At 32.5% G+C, this 26,380-nt stretch overlaps 1 protein-coding gene across 1 annotated transcript; it reads right to left on the bottom strand.

The window, feature by feature from the left end:
• Positions 1 to 458: 458 nt before the first annotated feature.
• LOC145669252 (uncharacterized) lies at positions 459 to 21,958 on the bottom strand. The gene is made up of 7 exons (XM_081737573.1): positions 21,650 to 21,958; positions 15,696 to 16,595; positions 15,028 to 15,188; positions 6,322 to 6,428; positions 4,383 to 4,630; positions 2,267 to 2,433; positions 459 to 1,012 (listed from the first exon to the last, which is right to left on the bottom strand). The coding sequence occupies exons 1-7, from the start codon at positions 21,717 to 21,719 to the stop codon at positions 848 to 850; spliced, it is 1,818 nt and encodes a 605-aa protein (XP_081593699.1). The 5' UTR covers positions 21,720 to 21,958; the 3' UTR covers positions 459 to 847.
• Positions 21,959 to 26,380: the final 4,422 nt, after the last annotated feature.

Genomic DNA, 26,380 nt, shown 5'->3' with positions numbered 1-26,380 from the left:
ACATCATTGGAAAGCTATGGAACACAGATCCCAACGAAGCAACTAGAGAAAGGAGGACATCTGCCTGTGGAAATGTCATTTTATGACTCTGTTGTCAAGTCAGTACGGGTTAACGTTCTCGTAGGGAGCTGCTATTTCAATAATGCTGTTTACGGTCACATAAAATACATTTAGCGAGTGTGCGTATCGCAATATGAAATTACCCTAAATAAGGGATACCCTAATATATATATATAAAGCTACTTTGTACATAGAATTACATTATACATAGAATATATAGAATTACATTTAGTTTAAATAATATCAAATTTATATGTAACACTAATTATTCTTTTTTAAAAAAAACAAGGATACATGTAATAAGATTTGAAAAAGAAATAAGTAAAATATCATCATTAAAATTCCTGTTCATTTCAATGAAAACAGAAAAATAATTCGGTATATAAATCAATGGGCTGAAAAATAAAGATTCCATGTGGGTATATTCTACATAACTTAGTTATGTAAAAATTGTGTGTGAATGAAAACTCGTTCTGAGTATACTACAAGGAGAACTAGTTAATCTGGAATTTTATATATAATTTCTATTATATATGTAATTTCTTGCAATATTCTGTAGAAAGAGAACAATATACAAGGAAGTATACACAATTATACACGTGTTATGCAAATGCAATCATATACATGGGTTTAAAAAAACAGAAATGTTTTAAAAATAGAACTGTTTAATATGGCACTTTTTTTCTAGAATTAAGGTAATATCTACAAGGATAAAACTTGAAATGGTCGTATCACAAGTTAATGTGATACACACGTTCACAGAATGTTTGTTCATTGTGGTGAAATGTCATGGCCACACAGTGTCTTCTATCCATGGTACGTAATGAGAGACACGAGTATAAACTGCTGGAACACCCAGAGCACAAGATCTTCCAAATGACGTAATTCCTATGACGTAGTATAGACACGGATTCTTTGGAAAGGATATCTGTAATGGTCCTCCAGAATCTCCCTTTAAAAAATTAAAAAGTAAATAAATTAGAAAAGAATTTAGGTCTTTTAACATAGTAGATACGTACCAAACTAATTAAATTCAACTCACGTATGCATATTCTTCAAACAACTATATGTAAGTAGGCTTATTATATTCTTCAAGATTCAGAGGAAACTCATATCTAAATTTCTAAAATATGCAGTCCAATGAAAATGAAACTTCCGTAATTAATATCAGACTTATACACTATAACTAATTAGAATAACATATAGAAATAGGTATGTTTTAGGAAATAGGAATGTAATGGAAAATAGGAAGTTAACAAATCATTAACTTCTATCTCTGAGCGGAATAAAATTTAAAGACAATGACACTTCTACTAGGAGTAATATTACAAGTAAAAATAGTTTATATTAATATATTTCTGTTTGTACCATTATCTGCCTGGATAGTGGTTAGATAAATGTTTCCATAATTTCTCATGTAAAATTATGGAATTTTAGCAATCTTATACTTTGTCAATTAAGTATTCTCGCGAAAATGGGGACCTATGCATCATTTCCCTTTTTGCAGGTTGAGCTTATTAAAGAAGTTCTTTTCAAATTTAATGTCCGATGGCTAAAGGAGTTATTGTAAGTGAAAGGTTTGGTGGAATACGAATGCGGGAGGTAGCGAAAGAACTTTGAGAAAATCCTCGAACACGATATTCTCCGTAAGCTCCATGACCTGAACTCGGGCCAGAACTCCCTTCTACAAGAGGTGAACGCTTTACTACTGACCCAGCATGATCCCAGCTTCATGTAGAAAAATGCTTGTAAGGCATAGGAGTATGCTTGATGTTTAATAAGCTGTGTGTAAAATAAACGTAACACTAATTATCTGTAATGTTATTTTCACGTTTAAACACTGGTTGCGTCGCATCGGTACTACTAGGTCATATTATTTATGGAACTCCTCTGAGTTTTCTATCAATTCATTAATTATTATTTAATTATAATTCATATTAATTATTTAATTATAACTGTTCTCTTGAGAACTAACCTTTTGATAGATGAAAAAGATTGAAATTTTTGGCGAAAGAGAGGTTTGGTTCTTGTATGGTTCACGTATGGTTCCCAGCTACGAATCACTATAATGTATTTAGAAGACAATAGTGTAGGGAAGAGTACACTCTTTAAATGAAAGATCTTTTTCTTGTTTTGTTTTTACTTCGCCGGACATTAGTCTGAAAACATCAGTAGTAAATACTACCCATCTATATTTTCTACTTACTTGGCACGTATCCTTATGTTCATTTCTCTCTCCCGCACACATCATAGATGGTAGAATTCCCATACTGAATCGAGACCTTGTAGTTTCTGAAGAATAGTATCGATTGCATTGTTGGTTTTCCATAATATGGATAGACACTTTCTGCAGAATATCACTTTCATCACCTCCTGAAAATGTGAAATAGATAATGTTTTCTACCAGCTAGTAGATGCAAAATAAAAAAAGTTAATATTGTGTGTTCATTTTAATTCTAACCTAAATTTCAGTGCAAGAAGTTTTGTATCAGTGATACGCCCGAAGGTTAGTTCAAGCTTTTTAAAATAATATAGCTGAGAACTATAGTTCTTTTCTCTGTGGTTCAAAAGAATGAATGGAAAGCTGCAAATCATATTAAGGATCTGGACTGATGGATTGATTAAATATAAGGATTATGGGTGGTACATAAATACAAAAATCGAGTAATTATGAATTTATTATCCAGATATCCTTTACACAGGTTAAATTTTCTCCATCATAAAGTATTGTGACTTCCTACGGAGTGCCAAAAACTAAGTACTTCCCAGAAATAAATTCACGATAAGAAACCAAGGAGTATTATATATATACTAGCTGAACCTGCGCTCTCTACACAGCGCATCATTCACATATGAGCATGAATCTCCTTGTTATTCCTCACATCTGTACATGTCCCTTTACAGACACAAGTGAAAGACGTCTTGTTAAAAATTGGCAACAGATACCATAAAGGGGAGATTTTTCGATTACTTTTTCAATATTTCGCACCGTTAGCAAGATTTGAGCCTACTTCCCGTTGGAGTTTCTAATTCATGTATGACCAGTGTTTTCTTTCTTCTTGCATGCAGTATATAATAAGCAAATACATTACATATACAATTAATTATAATGTCAGCTATATATGGTGTTCATTGGGCAAAACACTCAAAAAATAAAGATTTATCTTAGACTAGAGAAATGGTTATCCTTCCTTTTTCATTATTATTTGACCATGAAACAAACGCCTGACATATATACAACCCCAATATATAACTATGTGGTGTTGGAATGTGTAATGCATAGGGTATGATGCTTTTTTTTTTTTTTAATTTCAACACTTCCAGTGCACGCGTAAAAATGTAATAAAGAAATAATGGATATGTTTTTTTTTTTAAAAAAATATTCAATTAGAACTGGACAATCTACGCAAAATTTGCAATCGATCAGTGAAAACGTTATCTTTCTAGAGCCTGTAGTTTCCGAGATCTCGTTGTCGAAAGGATTGGCCACAAACATATAAACGTCCGCAAACATGTAGTCTAAAAGAACTCCAAAGATGGCAGTACGATTCATTTGCTTTGAACAATAATTTTAAAACAAACTTTATGAAAAAGATCTATTTAAATAGTTTATTTAAGGTACACACAGTTAAAATGTTTGTCTCTGTTAAACGTGAAATCATATATAACCGTAAATGAAAGATTTGAAAGCCAAAGTTATAGGTTGGAGCTCAGGCGTTTTCAATTGGTATTGTAGCATTTTAATATATATATATATATATATATATATATATATATATATATATATATATATATGTGTGTGTGTGTGTGTGTGTGTGTGTGTGCACGTGTATGCATATATATGATATCCAACCTTGAGTATTCATTAGTACGGCGGAGATTTATTATTTGTACATAAATTGGAAGTATTTGTTAAAGAAAAAACATAGTTTGGGAAAGAGTAACTAGGAATGAGAAATGTAATTAAATATGTTGAGAAATTAACTATTGTTTTTTTCATAAATGAGAAGATATTCAGTGAAACATAAGTATCTATGTATAATGAAAATATGTATTCAATGTAATTGGTAAAGATACACTGTCTAATGAAATTCTGGATTGTTCTGTCGCTTACATTAAGAGAAACCCTTTAAAATTGAATTAAAACCTGTGCTAATTGTTCATGAGAAGCGAACTTCTTAAAGGTAATCAAATGCCATAACAATTATCTCACATCTAATTAAGTATCTAATCATATTTAATTGAAAAGATAATGTTAAAAATACAATGACGCTGTCCAAGAATACGAACACACAAAATAGCAGGGAATAGTATCTACTAACCATATTCCAGTTTACCCCATCCAGTGGCCACGGCCTTATTCACCTTGAAGATATCTTGGTTATATAGACATGCTGGACGAATTATCCTGTTAAACACAACTTTCTGGGACAATCTCAATAGTGCTATATCATTGTATTTGTCAGGATAATGGTAATCCGGATGAATGATAATTTCAGCAATGTCAATGTCGACAGGATGGCCATCGCTCAACGCTAGAACTCCGAGTCTTACAACTTTCGGTGGACCCCTGCAATTAAATTATTGGTTAGAGTACTTTTGTCACATATTTAATTGTATTGAAGTCAAATATTTCAAAGATGGGAGTAGTCAGGGCACTAGATATTTTCCGAAATATATACATTTGACAAGCTACAGATAAAATTTGTGAAATTACAAAGAATGTCACACTTTAAATTTGGGAAAGAAAATTTACTACAATATATTCAAATCAGGATGCAGCAATATTTATATCAGTAATTAAAATTTTCGAGTACATATTATTGTAACTTATGATATAATTCTGATACCTGGCAGGAAAATGTAAAAATAATTATACAATTTTTTAAAATTAAAAGATTTATACATTTAGCTGTATTTGTATTGTAAGCTAATTTTCTTAAATTAATAACAATATATAATTTTAAATAACACTATATTTAATATTCTAGTGTTATATACTTCAGATTGTAATTTCTTTATTTAATTTAATTTGCCCCTGGAGTCAAAACTAAAGAATAATACAATAACTATCTTATATGGAGGAAGTATCTCTATCGTGCCTAAGTTATATCATACTTGCTTTTTTTTTGCAGTCCATGTTTAGTATGGTTATATTGCAGGGTGCATTCTAACGCAAAAAGAATAAATGAATAATCATTTCATGGTTTTACTATGCTATGTGTATAAATAGAGGTCAATATTATTTTTGTTGTTATAAGTACAAGAAAAATAAGAAAAATACAGATAAATTCCATTGTTCTTGAACTTTGTAATAGATTATTACTCAAAAGTATTCTAACATAATTTAAACGAACTATAGAAAGCATTGCATTATCTAATGTATAATGTAATATATAAACAACTTAATAGTATAATGTGATTCTAACGTGCCAACGTGTCGTCGGTCCTTGGCACTTTACCACCTGGAAAGGAACTTGACGAGGTGTTTCTTCTCTAGTAAGAATATAAATTTAATTTTAAAAAAATTGCTAATTATCTAATTGTTGTAAGACAGTAGTTTATTAATTTCAATGCTTAGAAAAGAGTAATACAACTATAAATGCAGAAACTATGGAATTTGTAATCATATCACTGTAAACATATAATAAAATTGTAATGTTAGAATTAATAAATACACACATTCTACAAAAATATATAATTATATGAATTATTAAGAAATAAAACTTATTTGGGCATTGTATAAAATATTCATGCCATTTTTACTTTAGGAAAGAACTTTATTTTTATATTTAAAATCGCTGTGTATATTGGAAGAACATCTGAAATTTACTAAAGTATCAAACAACATACCGTATATAGTGTTAAAATAACTAAATATTGTATAAAAAAGTTAATAAAGAAAAGACAGTAGGAAAATTTTCTAACTCCGTCTTTTTATTTAGTTCAAAAAATGTTCTAAATTGGAAAGATATTTTATCTGTATTTATGCATCTTTGCTTTAGTATTATTAAATGTTTCGTGAATGCAATATACAATACATTTTCAATTCTAATCATGATGTAATAATATTTATATCATGAGCCAAAATTATCTGGTATTGTGATTTATTATCACATATTCTAACTGATACGTTGCAGTGCATTTTGAAATAAGAAAAATATCTAGGAAACATTAAAATATTGTGAATTTTGAAGAAACTTTCATAATATATACTTGACTGCTTTGATCTATTTTTCATAGGCAAAACATGTAACTTACCAAACTGAGAATGAGCAATGAGCAGCAGTGACGACAAAATATTCACTAATAAGTGTTCCTCCACATTTCCACTCCATTCCGTTTTCAGTGCTAAAACCAACTGCTGCCTGGAAACAATGATAGTAACAATGCAATTACAATGTTGATATCTAATTACATTAACATTTATCCAAACAATTGTTAATAAGCAATTGAGAAGTTCTAAAAATATCAAAGTTGCACATTCTTCTGCGGAAAATAAACTGAACGAATCATATGCCACCATAATCTTATTTATTCAGTCAATTTTTATTCTAAGCAAGTAAGAGATACTTCTGTTAAGACTCCAGTTACTACACAGTTATTTCAGATTCCATAGTTTTAGTTTTTAGAAACTTAATGCTTTATTTAAAACATTCAAATTAATGTGATTTTGTTTTCAAATTATACAAACGCTTCTTAACATGCCTTTTGTTTACGGAACCGTCATCGATCCTCTTTTCAAAAATGGAAAAATTTGAATTGCTTCGGAAACAGCTTTATTTAAAGGTCTTACTTTTGAGATGAAACATATTTCAACCAAATTAAAACTACTATTGAAAACAGTAATTTTAATATACGTTTTCATAAGTTACAAGGAACAAATTCCGACGTGAATTGCAAGTTTAATCTGAAACAGTACGATAATAATCTTCAATTTATTTATAAAACACATTCATATATTCAAATATTTTCACACAGAGTAAACATTCAGGACGGATGAAAATGTTTTTATATTTTCGTTGAACTTAATCATGTATGTAGGATGATGTGTGGAACACATCGTAAAGAAATCTCAAAGGAGATAATCGTCTACCGTTACTTGTCAATTGAGAAACATATTTAAATTTTCATTCTTTGCTTAGTATCTTATACCATCATATCATGAGTAGAAGTAGCTTACTCATCGTCGCCCAGGCTGCGCTACTATAGATAGAAACGTGAAATTTGGACAGAATACTCCCCTTGTCACGAGAACAAAAGATAAGAAAGGATATTTTGAAATACGTACTTTAAAGGGTAAAGGAGAATAAAATTTTCTGCCAAGAATTAAGGATGACACAAATTTCTCAAGCTAAGGAGATAAAACTCGACGAATCTACAAACTATTCACTATAAATAAGGGAATATATGTTTCAGTGATTACGAATATTCCACATCTAAAGAGGAAAAGAAAATATTTCTATAATACTCAAATTTTCCTTTGATTATTCAGAAAGTGCCTAATGTGAGCATTAGTGTTGTAGAAAAACGTTTTTTTTTTCTGTGAAGTTTTTTTCAATAAAAATCATCGTTCTTTTTCATGTTTCTTTTCAAATGTCTGTTTTTTTTTCTGGCAACCATTATTTATTGATTTATGTTGCAGATTATCGAAATAATCAACAGAACTTGAGTCGAAGCCCTCGTAACTTACAAATCGTTTGTTTCTTTGAACCTATACAAGCAAAATTGTGTGATTATTCCTTTCGGACCCAGGTCATTTTTGGCGTTTTCCTAAAAGTCTTCCTAAAGGTCGTTTAAGTTAGTGACTTATTGCTCAAAAACCATTCATTCGATTGACATGGTTAAGGCCTTGTTTTTCTAGAAAATAGATGTAGCTATTTTTTTGGTTTAAGTTGCATTACAGTGTTGCCAACAGCTGGGAAATTATTGAGGGAAATGTAGGGTGAAAATTTTAAAAAATCCCTAACCGAATTTCAATTTTTTTTGTATCTAGCACCACTGCTGCTATATGGGTTCAAGTCACCTAAAAATCTTTGGTGTGTTGACAAAGTACAGTGAAATCCTGAAGTCGCTGGCTTCCATTCAAAGAGGAAAAGAAAAAATTCTCTGTCATCATACACATGAAATTTTGACACTTTTTACGCCTCAAAAGCAAAAATCAAGAGATATGCCGGAGCTACAGCTTCTCTAATTATCCTATTGAAACTTTTTATGGTGTGTTGTGTAGGATAAAGAGGAAGCTTTCAGGTAGTGGTACGTCTGTTTCAATGTAGCCAGCAAGAGGGTAATAAGAGAGGGGAAAAGGGAAATTTTCCGAAATTTTCACCTAAAATTGGGAATTAATTGTTTTGGCTGGAAACACTGGCATCATACAGACTAAAACTGCCTGAAAATAAACCTTAGTTCTCCAATAATATATCCTACAAGTATCATAGCGATATCTAACAAAGTAAGATGAAATTTAAAAAAAAATATATATATATATATATATATATATATATATATATATATATATATATATATATATATATATATATATATATATATATATCTCAATCTACTTCAGAAATTCACCATATTCTTACCATTTCCAGAACATGGTTTATTATAAACCTCAACTGTACTTCCCCTAATTATTCTAGTGAAACTTTTTATGGTGCGCTGTGTAGGCTAAGGACGAGGCTTTTAGACACTGGTAGTTTGTTCGAGTGTAGCCAACAAGAGGGAAAAGTAGAAACAAAAAGGGAATTTTCCCCCAAAATTTGCCCCTAAAATCTGGAATTAAAATTTTCTGTAGCAACACTGTTATCAGACAAACACAAACTATCTTAAAATAAGGTTTGGTATCCCTCTAATATATCGTGACGATATCTAATAAAGTAAGCATGTCAATAAAAAATATCTCATTCTACCTTTAAAAAATCACAGTTATCTTTCCAATTAGAGAACAAGGTCTACTGTAAACCTCAACTGTACTTCCCTATCAAGGGTTAGAACCTAAATACGAATTTTTCGTGCGCCCTCTGATTACCCCATTGTAACGATCTGTAGCCACTTTTATTCAGTAAGAACCAATTTTCGACTGGCGTAAGTTGACTTGCACTCGGACGAATAGGTACGGCTTTATAAACAAAAATTTCGAATATTTGCCCAAATTTAGGGCAATTTTAATTTCCCTAATTGGCTACACTGCGCGCAGGCCCGTCCAATTGATGTCAACAAATAGGTGTCCATCCAAGGTATCTACCTGGCAAGTCTTAAGGAGGTCTTTCTACAACGAATGAAGCTACAGGGAAAAAAGAAGTAAAGGAAATTCGAAATTAGAAAATTCTCGAATTTTTGACTGGGTTGAAATTTGAGAAGGAAATTCGACACCAGAAGAAAAAGAAATTAGGTAATATGATAAACTATGGTCCAACCATATTTGGCAAGAATAATATCCCGATATCTTAAATTAGTGTCCACACAGGAGCGGATTAAAAAAGTGACACACCCATATGTGCCACTTTGGCCGCCTGGGTCCGAAAGGGTTACGAGTGTACATTTGTTTACATTTTTTTGACTACTAACTCGTGTTGTTGTAGTAGTTATAGTCTCAAGTAATAATAACATCGTTGTTGTAAACAACTTTACAAGGAAAGTTTTCTCTCCTTTTTACATATTAGTTCCAATATTGTTGTTGAGAAATGCAGGGTTTTCAAAATGAATATCGGGATTTTAAGTCTTCGTAGTACTTATTACATTTTACGTACAATTATAAGCAATGCATAAAGTAAAAGAGCACCTCAAACAGCATTTGCTACAAGTGTTCGATGTGAGATCCATTCGTCACACGGCACACATCTAGTTGATAGGCGAGAAAGGCCCATAAACTTTCCGCCATATGGCACAAAACACATTCAATTTAAGGGAGTCTCGTTTCAACTGTACCATCTCCTGAGAATTTGCTGACGGCCAGATGCAAACATTATGAGTGTTCACATTATCTCTTAGCTGAAATGTCGATTTATCACTGAAGACGACACGATCCAGACAATCTTCATTGTTAACCATCAATATTTCATTGGATTTATTCGACCATTTGCTTTAGCATTGTCCATGTCGCAAGTAGTCGCAAGCGTCTTCTTAATATTCTTCACACAGACGGTTGCACTGTACAGATCAGTCTCTATTAAAACACAAAAAGCTTTCTGCTCTCTAGTCTCCATCTTTGCTACTTGCTCTTTCTAACGGCAGACAGAAGAAACAGTGCATGTACATGCGTGCGTGCAAAACTGTTTGAGTTGCTCTTTCATTTGATATAATATTCATAATTGTAATTTAATTTTAATAGATACTACAAAGTTTCAAAATCCTAATATTGGCACGTAAACCGTAGTCTGTAGGCTTTAGACCTGTAGCAACTGCAAACAATAAGGACGTAGTCGCAAGCGTCTTCTTAATATTCTTAACACAGACGGTTGCACTGTACAGATCAGTCTCTATTAAAACACAAAAAGCTTTCTGCTTTCTAGTCTCCATCTTTGCTACTTGCTCTTTCTAACGGCAGACAGAAGAAACAGTGCATGTACATGCGTGCGTGCAAAACTGTTTGAGTTGCTCTTTCATTTGATATAATATTCATAATTGTAAGTTAATTTTAATAGATACTACAAAGTTTCAAAACCCTAATATTAATTTTGAAACACCCTGCATTACTTCAAATTGTGTCATCCTATATTCATGTCTTGTATATACATATCATCAGGGCCGGCCCTAGGCAATTTGTCGCCCCGTGAAATGGCATAATTTGCAGCCTCCCCCTTTCTCCAGAAAGAACAAATCTTAAAAGCCATGATTTTAAGTATGCTACTCCAGCATGAACAACGAAGGGGAGGGTGTGTGCAGTTAACTACTTACTAAAAATGCAATCCGTTTGTTTGTTTTTGTTCTTTGAATATTAATATATTATGTTAGTGAAAGTTAAAGCAAACACACCTGCCAAGGAAAGATGGTAATTCTTTTTATAGAATTCAATATCGAGCTTCAATCTCATCGTATCAGTTTGCAATTTTAGTGCAACTAGCTCTTTTATCTTTATTTCTTGATTTTTCTTCTACATCTGTTAACATTTCTTTAAAAACTTGTTTCTATTTTCAATGATAAGGAACTTGTTTCTGACGAAAACAAGACTAGTTGTCATATCAAAACTGTAATATCTTACTAAATGGAATAGATATTCGCTACTATTCAAGAATTGTATTCTTGCATGTGACAACAATCAAGCAATTTGTGCTCGGATTTATTCGACCATTTGCTTTAGCATTGTCCATGTAATCTTAAACTAATGCAACCTAAACATAATTTATGAATGTAGTATTCAAATAGGTCAGCTTATTAAATATAACTACCATCATCATGAAGTCTGTTTCCAACAGGAAATATTTAATTTAAATAATATACTTAAGACAGATTTTGCCGAACCCCCCAAACTTGCCGCTCCATGCAAATGCACGTGTTGCATATATGGTAGAGCCGGCTCTGCATATCATATATATCTACTCGACAAATTATTTATATATGATATTTAAAAAATACTCTTAGGCAAATTAGTATTAATTTTTACCTTTAGACAAGTTATTTGAATTTTATACTGTTCGTGACATTATTTTCGTACTTATTAGAGGCCTGCTTTCACGAAAAAATAAAATTTCTCCTCTACTTTTATTTCTTAGTTGATATTCATGAAAACTGCTGAAACCCGAATTGTTAATAGGTATGGTATTCATGTAAATTGTAAAATATTTGTAGCGTATCAGTAGCTAGCGTTTAATTTATGTTGCATTTTACGGTGATTACACCTACATAAAAATATTTCAGACTTAAATAAACATAAGATGCATTACAAATGACTATTTGAAAAAAAAAACGAAATTTAGAAAAAAACGAGAGGCAATGTTTTTTTCTAAAAAAAACATACATTTCTGAAAAAATACAAACGGTTTTTTTTTTCTATTTACAACACTAGTGAGGATTTACTTAAGTTAGACATCTGAAATCCTAACTATATATAAAGCTACGTGAAATCATCCACTTTTTGGGACTAATCCACAGCAAAATTGCTAAAAGTGAATATTTTTAGTTTCAGGGGTTTCAATTTAGTTGTTTAAGGGTCTAAAGGGGGGATGAAGAAATTTAACATTTTATTTAAATTGACTCTTTTTGGATTTACTGTATAATCTTATGTTTTAGATACTTAGGATTGGAATAAAAACTTGAAATTTGGTATGCTTGTACGTTTTCTATAGGATTATTTAACAAAATTACTAAAAATAAAACTTTCAACTTTAGAGTTGTTTTATTCGAAACTGAAAAATCTCCATGTTATTTATATGGGACATATGTTTTTAGAACTATTTGGACTCAGAGAAGTTCTGTTCGATATTGTCCCTATACGATAACGTGAAGTTAGACGTGTCTGAAAAACTGGCAACGAACAGAACAAGTGGTAATCCTACAGTGCAATGTCTGGTAAATATGGAGGATGTATTTTCTAAGACGGATAATAATATCACCAGTGACAACCTCAATATGTGACGTCCCGTTGTCCTGAAGCAGGGTAGCATCTCTGCGATTCACAAACACTAGCTAAAATGGTTTTCAATTTTCTATGCACATGGTCTAATAGCTAGTGCATGTCCCTTTGATGCATGTGGTCCTGGGTTCAATTCCATTAGGGGAAAGCACAAAAAATAATTTCACAATCATTAATTCACTTTAAATAATAATCAATCCCCTTTATCTTAAAAGATATAATCGTGGAACATTAAAGTAAAAAAATCATTTCTTTTGCTTTCATGTACATGTTCTAGTTGCTGCGAGTACATAGTTGCATTAATCGTCTGGCCAGGTATCGGCAGTTCGTGACACACGATCCGACAGCTTAATCATCTGTTGATGCAGTTTTGCTTTTGGTTTTTCGGGAGTGGGGTCGTGGCGTGCCAATTAATTATGACGCCATAGTAGAGTATCATATCTAAGCCAATATTTTGTCCGGAAGGGGATACTTCCTCTAATAAGGAAGAAACAAGCACAGACAGACATTTACTCGTATCGTTTCCTAAGCCTCAATCAATTCACGTGAAACTCATCGTTTACCACTTTACACTGTTTGCCATGCTGTTAGAATGAAAATATGAATGAATATTCTTTTCTTTTTTTGTTTTACGTAGTACACTATTTGTCACAATATCTTCTATGTTATAAGAATAAGAAGTCCTAACTGTTGTCTTTGACTTTTCATTTTCGGGAACTATTGGATTCACAATTCAAATTAAACATCCCTTCGAAAAATTAAACCAACAACCAAGCCGGATGACTTCTAGTTGGTACTTATTTTTAATAAATTGAATGGAAGTGCCCTTATTTAGAAGACGAGATTCACCCATGTGGTGTTCTATCTTAAGAAACTCTTATACTAGAATCAGTGGAGGCGAAGTGAGATGTTTCAGCCATAAACTATATTATCTTGACAAGTACTCTGTCGTGTCTATTGAAAACCATTATTTATACAGACATTTGTTAGTAAAATAGTACAAATATATAAAGGAATTAACATATAGAGCATGATTTAAAGGAGATGTGCGAATTATCCACTTCAACCCAACAGTGGAGGCGAAGCGGGCGCACTATAATAACATTAAATGAAGTGATACCAGTGATTTAGCTGGGAAAAAATATTTACTGGAACGGCTTTAATACACATGCTTCACAAGCCAATTTGTTACATAATTACGGAGTATCTAAGACAAATGTTTTCCGGAGCGACGTTTCGGTTCGTTCTGGTCCAACTAAACCACTAACTAAAATGACATTCTTTTATTGCCACACAAATATCTACTGGATCCTAGATGCATTGTGAACTCTGAAAACACATTTTTAGCCGCAAAGTAAAAAGTTCATTTTGTAAAAGTTATGGTTTGAGCGGAAAACAATCTACAGGTATATACTTGGACGTATAATGTAGAGAAAAGTAAAAGCTCAGAAATGGTCTATTTTTTAGTACATACCTTTTCACTAAACAGTAAAGTTCATGCATTATGAAAGACTGAAGTAAAATAAAAATACCCTTGTTTGGAAAATAGATAAATTGCTTTTATATCATTTTTTTAAAGATTGCAATGATAGTGTAAACTACTAGCAATAACAGTAGTAAAGCATCAATTGACTACATATGAAAGCTACTCTCAACATTTTTCACAAACTAATTTACCTTTATGAGAAATATCAATATAAAATTCATGATTCCAAGTACTTGGTATGTTTTAACATATTATTTCATTTCCATTAGGAACTCGTATCTATACCTAGTGATTATTTTAAATTTCTCCCAGGAAAACACTTTCACTACGGGGCATGAAAATAATACTGCGAAAATACTAGTAACCTATGTGAGCAGGGTCGGAGTTATTTTCCGGGGGAATTTCTTCCCCAGGTCAGCCCCAGAAATCATCACTGTCCAATTGTCTATAACTACTTTAGCTCATCGATATAACCTATACGATATAACCTTCACGATATAACCTATCAACGACATTCGTCATTACAACTAATTGTGTCAAAACTCTTTGTGAATAACTCTATGCTAACTAATATCGAGCAATTGGTTGATGTTACTTAGCGTATACGACTCGGAAATTATTACAGCCATTGTCAGTAATATGTGTCAACTCAACCACTCACAAAAAAGACACCTGCTGTCTATTGTGTTTACCAGAATCTAAAGACAACTCGACTACACACTTTAATTAACTACTGGTTTTAATCGGTGAGTTAATTTACAAAACGCAAACAATCACTGTATTTCCAGCTCTACTTTTCCTTACTATTACTCACTTCACCTCCAGAGACTCCATGTGGAAACTCTGAAGTTTCCCTTGAATTATCCACTTATTTACTCTTAAAAAGCAGGAATAGGGTACCTACCATATGTGGGAACTCTCCTTTGCTTGCATTCTTTCCTCCGACCACCAGTGGCATATCTGAATGTTCACATTTAGGTACTTCAGCTCTAAGGAGTGATGGCTTTGGAAGAAGATTCATACCTTCCAGATCCATTGTGACTAGTTTGGAATATTCCTGACATTCTGTTAGAAAATATAAGACATTACACGTCGAATTTTGCACAGAAACATATTGCAATATTCATAGAGAACAACATGAAAATGAAAATACATTAGGGAGCATAGAAAATTAACTGTGATGTCAACGTTAGAAAATGTTTAATTTATCCAGTCATTATTTCTTAATTTAAGTGCACCAATTACCCAAGTGTAAAAGTCTTGTTTCATATTTGATAAAGCCTACAATTATTTTAATTGTGATTTAAATATTCCAGCCTATATATTGAGAATATTAATTTATCTTTTTAATATATTTTGGTTGAGATAGATCACAAAAGAAAATCATGGATAACTTGGCATAAAGAATGGGTCACATCAATATTGTTGAATATAAAGAAAACACTGTTATTTATCTAAGAATGTAGATATTCTATCAATATGTAAATTAGAAATAAACTTATTTTCTCGAAATGAAACAAAAGGTATCACTTTCAGAATTTTAATGAAGTTGTACTAAGATTATTTACTTACTAAGTTCGCTTTTCGAAAGCCGAGACTCCTTGGGTGATGCATGTGTTTGTTGATGATAGTTATGTTCTGCGTGAAGGTTTGGTTGCTGCTGTTCTCTGTCACGATGAGGACTAGCTGACTCAGATGGAAATCGGGAAGGAACTAGTATAGGTGTTGAAGAGCCTGGTTGATGACCACTGGTTCTGAATGAGGCAAAATTGTTTGTACTATGTGGTTGACTGGTAAGTCCGAAGCTTTGCTGTTGACCGACACTTACACCAAAGCTTAATGATGGACTAGATGGTTTTTGTACTCCTGAATTTCTGTAAGTATTGCGATTTGATGGCCTTTGATGCGTATCAAAATTATATCCAAAAGATTCAACCTGTTGAACTACTTGCTGTGTTGGATTCTTACGTACAGGAGACGGTTGCACATTGTCGTGTTGTCTTTGGTTGTAAGTTTGGCCTTGGTACCCCAAAGAGTCTTTCCCAACACTAAAATTGATTTCTGGAGGATATAGAGAAACAGATCCTCCTATTTGTACTAATGGCGATCTAAACTGAGCACTAAATGTAGGACTAGTTCTATCACTTGGCTGATGAAAAGAACGTACATCAAGAGCTGGTGATATCTGTGACTGGTGAACCTTCTGTCTATAATTTGTATTTGGCTGATAACTATCTTGTCTGGTAGAACTAGGTTGTCGAGAACTCGTGACTTGGGGATTGTAATTATTATTTTTGTTCACACTTACTCTGTGCCCTTCGTTTGTCACACAACAAACCAAAGGAATGTTGCCAGTAAACCCGCACAGCTGAAGTGTCATCTGTATGTCTCTTGAGCTTATTAAAGAGGCACATTGATGAGCTGGCATGCAGTGCACCGAGTAACCTGATCTTCCCGACCAGGAGCAGGAATCTAGAAGAATCAACAATTAAACCATTAAAATTCAATTTATGTGATTATTCTTAATTTTTAAAAATAGCTTACAGATAGAAATTTAATATATAAAAATTAAACTGATCCTGTGGATGATCGAATCAAGTGATTCAACTATTTGAAATGAATTTTGCACCTTCAGGAGAAACGTGAGGCACAATTTATGCGAGAAATTGAATATCTTACAAGGCCGTCAAGTTAGGAAGATGAAGGTCGGCACATATACTCTTCATTATATATAAACAAACAAGAGTCCCCCTTTATAAAACTTCATATTACTTTATAATACTTTACAAATTTTACACATCCTTTCTCCACATTGAAGGAGAAGTTGACTGATACCTGTGATAGCATCGCGGGAAAACAGCTGACCAATCGGAAATTAATTTTGGAACATAGTTTCGAATTTGCACGAGTTTATTAAGATTGTAATTCATCCCGATGTTTATGAAACCACGTCTTAGCTCCAACAGTGTGAATTGGCCCATTGCCCCCTTGGAAGATTTCATGACTGACCGGAAACTATTACAAGATGTATAGTACATTTAATAGTTAATATCTCTCTTTAATCTAACAAGTGAGTCAAGGAAGGGTTTAAACCTCTCTTGAGCAAGACACACACATATATATATATATACACACTTAATGTGTACAGAAAAATGATATCAACATTTCTACTATTTTTAATTAATTTACTTTGTTATAATTTATAATTTAATGCAGGCAGATTCTCGCGTATATCCGCGCCATTTTTTTTACTGTTTGTGCTGTGACTAGAAAAATGAAATGAAATCTTTGAGTTTTACGTCCCACGGTTATGCCGGTTAGGCTAAAGGAGACGGTGATGATGAGTAATGAATGAAATGGTGGAATGAAGAAAGTGGGAGCAAACGAGAGAACCCCGAGGAAACCCACGCACACGGTGTTTGTCCACCACAAAGCTCACTTGGCGGGGGCTGGGATCGAACCCGGACCACAAGCACCAGAGGTGAACGCTCTACCACTGAGCCACCGCGGCCCCATTGCTGCGACTAGAGAATGTTATGTAGTACAATCTAATTTTCATCTTTGAAATAAACCTAGTGCAATAGTCGACTTGAGCTGAGTGTTGTGACTGTAATATTAAAAACACATTTATGGCTCAAGAGTAGAATAGAAGATGTGGCTGTCATTGATTTTGCTGTGATTTTGTGAGAATTTTAAGAGATGGAGAATCAAAGTCTGATATGCGTGCATAATTGTGAAGCTGTTTAATTGAGCTGTTTTGTACTAACCGCTGATAATAAAGTTATGGTTAGAAGCGACAAATTAATTTTATGATGCAATAGATATAGATTGTAGGTTGTAGTCCTAGATAACTTGTGAAATACAGAAACATAATCGAGGTTCGTTAAGTAGGATTGTATAATAGTTGATTAGAACTGTACATTGACGTAATTGACATATTTTTAAAATTATAAGAAAGTAAATTATGATTCTCAATTAAGTTTTGAAAATCGTTTTGAGTGTCATATCTATATTTTTGAAATGTCAAAACGCATCAGCCCTTGAAATTTCTGAGAAATATTTCCAAATATTCAATAATTTCTACAAACTTTAGACAAATGTTAATAATTATAACTAATGGAAACAAAACTAAATGTAACAATCAATTTCAATTCATTCTTCAGGGAAAAAAATAACACTTTCAATATTATGTTTGATTGCAAACTTTTGTTGTGTTGACATGTTGTACTTTATTTTTTCTTAATGAAAGAACTTACATAATCGTAGAAAGTATAATACTAATACTACCTCCACTAATAATAATAATAATAATAATAATAATAATAATAATAATAATAATAATAATAATAATAATAATAATAATAATAATAATAAAGTTCGAGTTACTGGTAATACTCCAAATTTATTATATTACAAAAATAGACCAAATAATTGTAATATATATAATTTGATTTAATCAATTATGTACAGATACAGAAATGTTACAGCCAATAGTATAGCTTCATCTCATTTGATTTTTTCCTCAAAAAATCGCAGGGTTCATTTCAATTCCTTTAATTCCTAGTGTAATTGGTATAGATATATTGTTTTGAATTGCAATTAAGTACGTTTTCGAACACACGTTTGAAACTAATACAAAACAGAGATAATAAGGGGATGTATGTAAAAATTTCCCTATTTCCGATTTTTCTCATTATTTCACAATGTCCAAATATATTCAAAGTTTCAAATTAGTAACCAAGAAAAATGTTCTATGATTACCTGTATTATACAAATTTTATTCTCTCAGGTGGTGTAGCGCGACTAACTTTGGTGAAAGGCACCTTTTCTAAAAGAAGGCCCACCATAATAAAAAAAGAAAAGAAAGGAAGGAAGAAAGAAAAATCGATCAGATTCCAACGGTTTATGCTCTCTGACGCGAAACTCGAGATTCTACAATATGAATATTACTGTAAATGTGGGGGGAAAACAGAGATTACATAGAGCTGAAATACAGTAACCTCACAGAAGCAGTTACAACATTAGTGACATTGCCTCCAAAATAAGATTACCATACGTCACCATTTATGCGGATATATCCGCATTTTGAGACTGAAAATTTTCGTCAGTATAATTTGCTTAATATACGTTGTAGTCATATTTAAATGGTACGATCTAGGCACACCGTAATTATATTTCGTACTATTGTGCCTATTATATGCTTTCAGGCCAGCATATCAGCAGATAAGAAGGAAAGTACATCCTAAATACAAGTATGTCGGATTTGGGCATTTCAGAATATATTGTAACCCTTCTCCAAGAGAAGTCATTTCAGACACAGACGAATACTGTGTGTAGGAAAGCACAGTGTAGCCAACACACTTCACAATTTCGACCATTATGATGTCCCTATTAAACATCAATCAATCAATCAATCAATCAATTTCTCCCATTTTGTGCATCAAAGAAATTATTAACTAATTAGTTAATTAATAAATTCATATTTCCCCAATTTGTTGAAAAGTAGGAACCACTGATATTCTCTATTTTTGCATATGTAAAAAATATTGTTTGCTTTTTTATTTAATAAAAAATAGGATCTTATTAGAAAAAGCTAGCACAGCTTACCCCTTTCTAGTATAATATTACGGAAGACTTAAAGTGCTCAAAATTCTCGCTGTTTCAGTCGTAAAAGTTTGAAAGTGTTTTAAAACAGATTGTAATAGATCTAATATTCTGGGTTTCGCTTAATGATTTTGTTTTCATGAATTACATATAGTTATTCATTGTATAGCACTTGGTAAATAAACGCTGTTATTAGAGAGAGAGAGAAAAGAACAAATTATATGAAAAAATATCAAAATATATTTCACTATTGTTCTGATTAATTATACTTGAGTTACAAGAGAACAGCTTTTTGAACAAACATAAGATGGTCTATATTAAACCAATAATTTGTACAATGTTAGAACTATTATTTGTAACTAAATGCTACTATGTTAAAGACTGATCTTCGTGGGTTGTACCGAATACTATGTAAGATATACACGAAGCTGGGAATTAATTTGCATTTAAAAATTCAGGTATTCCATGGCAATAAGTGAGTGCAATGCGTATCGGACCCTGTCATTGGACATTTATTGTCACTAGGAGAAGCTAAAGTAGTATAATTCCACTTTCACCTTTCGTAAAGAAGTGGAGTTGTAAATAGAAGGAAAAACAGTATATTTTTCTTTTTTATAGGAAAACTTCGCGAGTCGCCATTTAATTTCTGAGCAAGTTTCTTTTTAGACAAATGTGAAAAAAATGTATGTAAAAATAAATACAAAACAAAATGGTGTTTAGATTGTGCTGAAATTAGTTTCTAATATAGATTTACGAAATAAAGAGCAATAACATTTGAACCTATATTTCACATATTTAATGCAACCAGATTAATGAAAACTGATTGTTTAAAATGTATTTTCATTTCGGTTATAGTCACATTTTGTAGCTCTTGAAATTATAATAAAACTATATTGAGAAATACAAGCACATTATTATTTGTAAATACTTCCATTTCTTGACGTTCCAAAAACTATGCACAATGAAAAAACAAGAACTTATTTTACTACTCAATGTATCTTCAAATAACAGGAAAGGTTTATTTGGTATATGTCATTGCATTGAATTGCATGAGAATGTTGAACCTTCTTCGCCAGTTTACTCGAAAATATATAACATACCATTGTTTCCCGAGCCATTGAATATATATATATATATATATATATATATATATATATATATATATATATATATATATATATATATATATATATATATATATGTAGATAATAATTAGTTATTTCACTAGAAGCTATTATATCACAGTCTATTATAGATTTTGTTTCAAAATACATTTATTTTCTCTAAGTTGGCCATCTGTTCAATTGGCAATTTTTCAATGGAACCGATGGTGATCAACATAGACAGATTTCACAGTACTTTGAATGATATAGTTATGACGGAGTACTTTTCTTCAAATAGTGCTTAGGTTAAGCACTGTTTATAAAGGAGCAAAGAAATTATTGTACTTTAAAACAACTGAAAAAACTTTAAAAAATACCGCGTTTTTATTTTTTAAAAATCACAGAAAAACTTTTTTTTTACAACACTAACATAGAGTCCCTGGTTCGATTCTTGGTCGAAAAGTTTTGAAATTTCAACATAATATGGTGGTTCGGATTTCAACTTACACAGTAGGTCATAGTCTCATATAGCTTCAATGCTATATGAAAGGGACACTAAAATCTAACCACCCAAACAAACAATTACATTTAGTTGTTGGTACTTGAAGTTTTCCTGTATTGGTACTTAAGAGATGGTAGCTTAAAAATTATAAGATAACCAAGGTTTCATTATTACTAGTATGTAAACACACATGGTAAATTATTGCAATCTTACATATGCAAATACTACTGAATAACTACCCGGATAAAAGATATCTGTTAATATCTGGATGATATCTGTTAATCAGAAAGTTAGAAAAAAAATAAAAATTTACTTACTTGAGTATTGAGTCTCTACAAATATCTGTGAAATAGTGAGGATCGTCAAACCCAAAGCGACTCGAGGCATATTCTTGCCTATACCACTGAAAAATCAACTTCATCTACATCGAAATTGCTGTCTTCCGTGTTGATGTTCAGAAAGACATCAACTTGTATGAAGGACACTGGCTTCCTAAACGTACGAAGACCAACTGGAAATCTTCTTATTGAAACAACACATACTCAATATTTATATATATTTACACACACACACACACATACATGTGTATTTTGGTATCCATACGTGTGCAGGTAAACATAATCGCCGGTTTCAACTGTAAGCAAAATTAAAGATTTTTTCACGTCATGAAGTTCTTCTGGGGAGTTCCAGACACGAAATGTGACGTCAAAAATATTTTTATTCTTTTTTCGCAAATTAAAACCTTAAGGGAATTTTCTGGTGCTTCGCCGATAGTAATCTATCCAGTAGGCAGCAATTAAAATTTATGTGAGAACACTCTGCCAGTTTAGTAGGCCTAACCAGCTGCTTGAGCATGCTACCAGTGTAAAACGTCCTTGGAATGTTAACTCTTTTCCTCTTCATGGGCAATCATGCAATTCATTCTGCGCTTTGATTTTTTCTTTGTGTATAACTTCAAAGTAAATGGCATATGAAAAAGTTATATTAGCAGATGTACGTTAAGATATGTCATTATCATATAATTCTGTTAAGTCCATCCCATTAAATAGCTCTTCTCATATTAGATTTTAGCACTGAATTTTCCATCGCATATGTTAAGACCAATCCCTTTTGATATAGCAATACATAGATTACCCTGGTCAAATCTCTAGGTTTAAAATACACGAGGCGGTAGACGCCGCAGTAACGTTAGAATACGAAGCAGCAGCCAATTGGACGAATAGAAGGCCCATTTCTGAAAACTTAAAAGTTCTACAAATGTTGTTTACAAATTGTAAATAATACTTGTTATTGAGCGAAATTATTAGATTAATAATACTAAAACTCTTTCGTAAATACTAATACTGTTACCTTTAATTTGTCACAACTTTATGATACTCATGCTATGTTGAAAATGTTTATTTTAAAAATGAAAAAATGAAATCTTTGAGTTTTACGTACCACGGTTATGCCGGTTAGGCTAAAGGAGACGGTGATTATGAGAAATGAATGAAATGGTGGAATGAAGAAAGTGGGAGGAAACGGGAGAACCCCGAGAAAACCCACGCACACGGTGTTTGTCCACCACAAAAATGTTTATTTTAGTGAGTTATACCATAGGCGGAGCTAGGAATTGTCTGCTGGGGGGCAGTGGGGCAGACCTTTCGGTCGGTCTCGGAGGTCTTGGTAGATGGTCTTCTTATAGGTGGCATTTTTATTTTTTGTCAAAAAGTTGAGGGGCGATGCCCCCCATAACTCCGCCCATGAGTTATACACTGGTATTACAAGGCTATTACCTTTGTAAACAGTTCATACTTGAAGGTATTCCTTGTACAAAGTGGATTCTGGTCTCAGTAAAGTCTAAAATGTATGTTAGTTATCAACACTTGATATTAGCGTTGTTAGTGTGCCAAAGACGAAAAAGAAAAAGACAAAACTTTTTTTTAGATTTATTTAATTATCTATTATTATTATTATTATTATTATTATTATTATTATTATTATTATTATTATTATTATTATTATTATTATTATTATTATTATTATTATTATTATTATTGACGAAATTTGTCATGAACATCACGTTACGAGATTCAGTTTACATTAAAATTAACCAACGATGGTAATATGACAGAGGTGCTACTATTAGGGATGCGCACGAGACAAGATTTGTGACTGTCTCGTCTCGAAAATGTGCTGTAAAAGTGATGTCTCGACTCGAAAAATGTATATTTTTCTATTGGAAGAGCCGTGTCTCGACTCGAATTTTGTCAGGGAAATCCTGTCTCGACTCGTCTCGTGCGCATCCCTAGCTACTATTGTTAGGTAAGAAACTGTTATATCCTGTAATACCTGTCTCCTATTTTTTGTGTTTATGTATAACGTTCGGGACGAATGTTGATGGGGTTGTAGCAAACGTGCAACCTTCCCCCTACTATTGTTATTTTTGTTCTCTTCGACGGATACCATCAGCGTTGTGGACAACCAAAATATCGTCCGCTTGCTGAAGATTTTTGGACACAATACAATGAATATGAGTATACTAAGGTGATGGACAGTGCGCTTCAGAAATAGTGAAAAGCATGAGCACGACAAACCATTAGGTTGTCTCATACTAGTCCAGTAGGTTTCGACACATTTTCATGCGCTGACTTCTGTGATCGTCTGTAAGCATCCTCGGGACCCATCTAACTAAAACTTTGCAATAACCCAGATTATCCAAAATCTTTTCCAAGATACTACAGCCGATATTCAGCTGCACACACAATTTCTTTCGTAATCCGCGATCACACTTGATCAAAGCGCTCTTCATTGTGACAGATGGCAGCTGAGCAGGAACGCCCGGACCGTGACTTGTCGTGCACATCCTTTTCACCACTTTTGAAACCACACTGCTCACCATCGCCTTACTTTCAGCAAGCGTTAATGAGTATTAGTGGGGTGCAATTTATTCAGCAGTCAGAATCTCAATAACACATTTCTGTTTTGTACACACCTGAATGTCATACGCCATTCAGGTTGACTGCTGTACTGCTGTTATCTGACGAAAGAGAACTAAAATAACAGGATGTTAGCAGGAAGATTCTGCCTTTATAAAATAAAAACAACATTTGTTTCGGACGGTATACATGTACACAAAATAGTATGAGGCATTAAGTTCGAAATGTCGCTCATATATCTGTAATGTCTGCGATGTATAGACAGTGATGATTTCAGATTTGCTACGGAGATGACTTTTAATACACGGGAGGTGAAAATAGTAGAGATGCAAGGACTCGGAAAAAAAACAGGCTTTTTTGGAAAAAACTCGGTTTTTTTCTGCTTCGCTTTTTTGCTGGGGAAATTTTGCTTTAAACTAATAAAGCAGACTTTGTTTCGCTTCTCTACAACAAAAAACTCATTTAAATAGTGGTTGATGCAGATAATAATATGAAACCTCGAAAATAAACCATGAAAAATTTCAAAAAGATTTTTTAAAATTCTTAACATATTTACATTATGAATTCCAAAGGATTAACCAATATATGTAATAATATTTTAACCTCTTATATACAATAAGTACTTTAAAAATGATACACAAATAACTAGCAAAATTGTATGTAGTATTTTTACTTCAAAATATCACACACCCTCTTTTTGAAACAAAATAAACAAAAACATGAGAGAAATCTGCACATTAAGAGCTTTGTTTCGGGTGGTTCAGTACTTTCTTGTAATTTTTCAGTTAAGTTTTAACTTTCATATACATTGTATGAATATTTCGAACAAATTTTTCACTGATTGATCACATACGTAATAATATGTTACCACCTATCAGGTGTTTCGGATCTGCAAAATCGGTAAAGCTCCAAAGTCTGTAATGCACTGACTGCTCCTTAAGCTTGTTTAGAATCGGGAAAGTGTCGAATTTTCTGTTTATGGATCATATACGTAATAGACGGTTCATCTGAGCGTATGGGTTTCCTAGGCTGTAGAACATATAACCACCATCACGGTTTCTGAATTTTTAACAAGAAAATTCAACACATAGTCACGAAACTTTTTTTTATATAAAAAAGAAAACTATGGAATACATTTAAAAAGAGTGGAAGAATCAATCACTGTTCCAATTCACAAGAAAGACGACAAAATTGATTGTAATAATTATCGAGGCACTTCTCTTAACATTCTATTAATAAGATTGACCCCATACGCAGATGAAATTATTGGAGATTATCAGTGTGAATTTAGTCGAAATCGACCAGATATTTACCATTCGAAAAATACTAGAAAAGAAATGGACATATATTACTCAGTATATCAACTGTTTATTGATTTTAGAAAGGCTTACAACTCGGTAAGGAGGGAAACATTGTACAACATTCTTACAGAATTTGGAATACCGAAAAAGCTAGATTTATTAAGTGTTTAAATGAATTCCATAGAGTAAAGTCCGAGTAGAAAAATGCGAGCTTCCACGTCGATATTGGCCTGAAACAAGGATATGCGTTATCGCCGTTATTATTCAGCTTTGTTCCGGAGTACGCTATAAGAAAAATCAAAGATAGGAACCAGGGCCTAGAGTTGAATGGTATTCAGCAGGTCATGGTGTATGCTGATGATGTAAATCTGATAGAACGATCGAAAGAAATGCAGAGGCCTTATTAAACGCTTGCAGGGACATGAGTAAATGCAGAGAAATCTAAATACAAGGAAGTTCACAAGGAAGTTACGGCAAATAATGAATGCGTTAAAATATCAATTAATACTTTCGACACAGTGGATACTTTCAAATATCTTGGATCAGTATTACCAGACCAAAATCATACCCACAAAGAAATTAAATGTCGACTAAAATCAGGAAATCCTTGTTATTATTCAGTTCAAAATATTTCTGTCAAAGAATTTAAAGCTTAAAATATATAAAATGATAATCATGCCAGTTATGCTTTATGGTTGTGAAACATGGATGCTTACGCTGAGGGAAGAACGCAGACTGAAATTATTTGAGAACAAAATTCTGAGGCGAATATTTGGACCCAAGAGGAACGGGAATGGGAAATGGCGGAAACTTCATAAGGAGGAACTAC

This window comes from Thermobia domestica, chromosome 13, assembly GCF_964235325.1.
Source record: "Thermobia domestica chromosome 13, izTheDome1.hap1.1, whole genome shotgun sequence".
NCBI classification, from domain to species: domain Eukaryota; kingdom Metazoa; phylum Arthropoda; class Insecta; order Zygentoma; family Lepismatidae; genus Thermobia; species Thermobia domestica.
This window is presented reverse-complemented; position numbering and strand designations above follow the sequence as displayed.